Source organism: Telopea speciosissima, chromosome 2 (genome assembly GCF_018873765.1).
Source record: "Telopea speciosissima isolate NSW1024214 ecotype Mountain lineage chromosome 2, Tspe_v1, whole genome shotgun sequence".
Lineage (NCBI taxonomy): Eukaryota > Viridiplantae > Streptophyta > Magnoliopsida > Proteales > Proteaceae > Telopea > Telopea speciosissima.
Window position 1 is genome coordinate 53,547,018 of NC_057917.1, and position 4,940 is coordinate 53,551,957.

At 38.7% G+C, this 4,940-nt stretch overlaps 1 protein-coding gene across 1 annotated transcript; it reads left to right on the plus strand.

Moving 5' to 3' along the window:
- The first annotated feature begins 400 nt into the window (after window positions 1-400).
- On the plus strand, window positions 401-2,384 carry LOC122652551 (AUGMIN subunit 3-like). Its single transcript, XM_043846328.1, has one exon. The coding sequence runs from the start codon at window positions 401-403 to the stop codon at window positions 2,243-2,245; it is 1,845 nt and encodes a 614-aa protein (XP_043702263.1). The 3' UTR covers window positions 2,246-2,384.
- Window positions 2,385-4,940: the final 2,556 nt, after the last annotated feature.

A 4,940-nucleotide genomic window follows, 5' to 3' on the forward strand; every position in this document is an offset into this window, starting at 1 on the left:
TTCAAAGTGTATTTAAACATCCCCTATTGCTTGTTCTTTGGCTTCAATCTGCCAACATGGGAAATCTGAATATTTGACTTAGTTTTTAAATGTTTAACATCAAATTTTAATTGTTCAAAGCAGCTTAAATGTCTATGTTTTAATCGCAAATATTGTACCTTTTGTTTGAGGAAAAGAAAGAACCTCTCTTTTTCATGTTGAAGAAGAGCTTCAAAAAAAGGGAAAAGCTTTACCATATGTCGTTTTGTTCTCTAATTGCAGGAAATAGGTAGCTGAATGATGAAAAGTGCATTGCAGCAGCAGTAGAAAATGCTAAACTCTTGAATATAAAACATGTTACAATTCAGGTTCTATTTGAGCTTTTCTCTTCCTTCCTTCTAAAGCTAAAACCTCAGCAACAATGAACGGATCAAGACTGTGTAGTCTTTTGGGTGAACTGGGCTACGAAGGGCGTGAGGTGTCAGATCCTGACAGCTTTGAATGGCCTTTCCAGTATGAGGAGGCTCATCCCCTCCTTGAGTGGATCTGCTCTAGTCTTCGTCCCACAAATGTTCTCTCTGGTACTGATGTCTCTCAGTATGAACAGTTTCTAAAAGAAGGGAAGTTATTAGAGGGGGATGACTTGGATTGTGCTTATGATAGCATTTTACCCTTTTCAAGTAGGAGGGATGACCAGGACACAGTTTTTGGTGCTGAAGAAGGATTGAAAGATATCCAAGATGCAACTTTGGCATACAAAACTGAGGCTCTAGATTTGCAGAAACAGCTAAAGAACCTACAATGCCAATATGATTTGCTTACTGGCCATGCTTCACCTTTGATCCAAGGAAGAAGATCACGGGTGACCGCAACATCCACAGTCAATGGAAAACTTGCTGTAATTGATGATGGGCTTTCAGCAAGAAATTTAGAGATGAATGCGTTGCTTGGAATGATTATTTCTACTGCACAGGAGTTGTCTCACTATCTTTCAGGGGACGAGGATAGCATTTACTTGGCTTATTCAGATTTTAGTTCATTCTTGCTGCAAGATTCTTCATGTTCAAAGGAGCTGAACCAATGGTTTGTGAAGCAGTTTGAAACTGGTCCTTTCCAATTAGTGGCCAAAGATGGCAAAGCAAAATCTTCATGGTTGAGTCTTGAGGAATTTTCAGATAGTGGAGTACAAAATTCAGAAAAATCTTGTCATCAACATGGAGCTGAGTTGCAAAGGCTTCGTACCGTATTTGGAACAAGTGAAAGACATTGGGTAGAAGCTCAAGTTGAGAATGCTAAACAGCAAGCTATTCTTGCAGTAATTAAATCCCAAATAGCACTGGATGAAGCGCACATTCATGTTGATCTTCATTCTCTTAGGAGACGACATTCTGATTTGACAAGGGAGCTCTCGAATCTATACCAGAAACTGAATTTATTGTCTGAGACTATTCCAGATCGATGTTGGGAGCTTGCTCGACTTCAAGAAGCATATATTTCGCAAGGTGATTATGAGTTAAAGGTTATCCACCAGGAAGCCTATACTGGTCGGCAAAAGGTTTTCATACAACATTTAATTAATCAGCTTGCTGGGAACCAGTTTCTAAAAATAGCTTGCCAACTGCAGCAGAAGACCATGCTGAGTGCATATTCATTACTTAAAGTTATTGAATCAGAACTGCATGGGTACCTGTCAGCAACCAACAGCCGAACCAGCTGTTGCCAATTACTGATTCAAGCTGCATCTGAAGAACATGAACGGGGAGCTGTCAATGATCAGGATACTTTTTTGCATGGTGTGAGAGATCTTGTAAGTATTCTTTCAAGGGCTCAAGGTGGTTTATCAACATATGTATCTGCGCCAGGTATTGTTCAGCAGATATCTAGTCTTCATTCAGACTTGGTGACCCTCCAGTCTGAGCTTGAAAATTCCCTTCCAGAGGACAGAAATAAATGTATCATTGACCTGTGCACTCATATTCAAAGTTTGCAGCAGCTAGTTTTTGCATTCTCAACTACTGCACAGCCAATTTTGACAGCTTGGCCGTTAATGAGAGAACTTGTAGAAATGGAAAATATTAACACACAACTATCTGCGGCTGTTGAAGAAGTGACACGTGAGCATCGTGAAAAAGCTGAGATAATAAAACATCATCCGCATGAGGTGGGGCGGGAGAGGCAGGTCTTTGTTGACTTTGTCTGCAACCCAGAGCGTCTCAGGAACCAAGTGAGGGAATTGAGTTCAAAGGTTAATGCTCGGCAAGTTTAGATATCATCTTTCACACCCTTGAAAGTGTGGAGATGCTTTAATTTTGATCACCTGAGGCTATCATTGTGAGTAGATACCAATTCCATTCCGATTTCTTTTGATAGTCATGTAAAAAGCACTTAATTATTCTATCAGCGGCTTTCCAACACTCTCTTTACACTCTAGGCACTTTAAGCTTGTATCATTGAGTCCTCTCTCAGGACAACACATACAAAGAGACCTGCCAACCAGTCAAATAATTAGTGAACCTCTGGGAGATATTTAGTTCTTTTCTTTCCTATCTCCTCTCTGCGAATCTAATCTATTTGCGATCCCGGTAGGATGGGAACATAGATCACAATAATTTAACTCAAAGAAAAGAAAATCGGATGGGTGATTCTGTCTATGCCTGTCTCGCTCATATTGAAGTTATTTACTTAGAGAAACTTTACATCCCATATCTATTTGATCAACTTTATGTACGATTATGTTTTTACAAAATATAAATCTAAATAGGGAATTTTTTTTTTAAAATGAAATTGAGTAACTGAAATCTTCGTAGGAATTTTCTGTACTATGTACAAATAGACAATAACACTTCAGAAGCCTGTAATGAAACTTCTCTTTCTTTCTTTGGTCAAGAAGGTGTGGGTGCTTGATTTTATTTATTTTCTTCAAATTAAGGGGATATCATCTGTTCCCCGCTTACTATAGTATTGTACTACTTTTTTTTCCTGGAGGGATTATTTTATCTATGTAGAGCAAATCTTCTTTTAGGATTACTTAATGGATATGAGGTGTTAAGGGATATTTGTCATTGATGTGTTGGAGAAACTTGCAATTTGATGAGGAGGTTCAACTTGGTTGCTTGTTTTTTTGCTTCACTTGGTTAGCTAGCTGATCAGAGTGGGGCTCCGCCGAAGTTTGTTCTTACTATTACGGTTTGGAGTAAGAGATCCAAGTAGCCTATGATGACTGCCTTTACATGGGATATCTGATGACATATGTATTAATCTGTCGTGCACCTCTGCATCTAGCAATTACTAGACATTATAACACAATTGTCTTTAGATCTGCCGTATCTTTTGTTTCATTTCTTTTAGAGTGAGCCGAAATTTTTCGTTATGGATCTACTACTACATATTCAATACTTAATTGATTCAACACAAGTATAATAAGAAACCCTCGGGGTAATTCGTTGCTGTAAAAGTAAGGAGAGGTCTTCAGGTTTCTGTCACTATTGTTGATGGTCAAGCATTGAGATATGGAATTCTCTCAGGCACATGGTCTTGAGGATATCTCTGCTAGATATCCAGGTAAATTCTGTCTCCTCCATTTTCTTACTTTTCTGTTTAACCCCAGAATCATTAATATACACTCTGGCACAGTTTCTTTCAATTTCTCATCTTTCTAGATTTCCTCATCTGTCTAGGTTTCCACCACTTCCCAGGAATTCTTATTTCTACTCTCTTTTCTAATCCTTGGAGGTGCCACTTGAACCTTTGTCGCTTGTTGATTCTGTTCCAAATGCAATCTATTTCCATTCCTATAAAAGCACTAGAAGTTTGAGGGATGGAGTAAGATGTAATCTGGTTTTTTATCTGATTGGGAGACCATTGGGCATTGTATCTCTAGTGGTTTGTATTGGTTGGATCTACAATCTACAGATATAGGCCATGCTTGGATGTCATCCACATGGCTATTTAAACCCAAAGAGGCTCGTAGACAGCAGGTTTTAAAACTTGAGGAATGTAGACCAGTTGAACTGCCACTCAAGACTGTTGATTAGTGTTTCTTATGGTAGGCCTCTAAGTTGTAATCCTTTCTGGGGAGGGGCCCTTTCCTCTTGGATGATGAACTCTGTTTCTAGTTAGACTGGTCAGTGGTTTTAATGAATCTCTCTACTTGAGGTGCTTGGGGTGGGTGGGGAACTGCCTATTGTCAGTTGCTTGGCAGTTGATCAAAAGCACTTTAAAACTTGGACAGAATTGTTTGAAGTTTGTAGGAACTGTTTAATCTTGTTCTTTTTGTTTTTTCTAAAGAAATATTATATTAGTTACAACTTGATTAATGATCACATTACATAGCTCCCCACTGCACTGTTTTGTTGGATGTGTAGGTTGTTGTAATGCTGTATTCGGGAGATCCTTTTGTATAGAGAAATTTGCTGTATAGTGAATTTGGCGCAGTGGTCAAACTCCAGCTTTGGCTAGCTCTGTTTGATCAGTTGAGTCCTTTTTCTTTTATTTTTAAATTTATTAGGTAAGGTTTTAGGTTCTTTTTGAGACTTTAGCAATTACTTAGGGTCTAATTTTGTTCCAATATCTTATCAATTTTGCTCCTCGGGATGCCGGTCTTTCTTCTTCCAGACTCTTCCGCTTTATAAGGAAGTTTTATCCTCTCTCCTTTTCCATCTGATTCTTTACTTCTGCTCCTGAATCTTCTCCTTCATTCCATCCTTCTGTTGTTTCTGACTGGGGTTTCTCCTACTCTTTGGCCCTAGCTCGTTGGAGAAGTTGTTAATATATGATAATCCTCAATTGTGGTTGGGATTGTGATGATCTGGTTGCCCTGTGACTTGTTATTTCTTTATCTTGGTTTGTTGGCTGTTCTTTATGCTGTTGATTACTCCATTGTGCTTGCGGATAATTTCTAGTCTTCCGTTGTTCTCTTCTGGAGCTTTTGGATTCATTCTTCCATTTGTTACCTCAGCTGG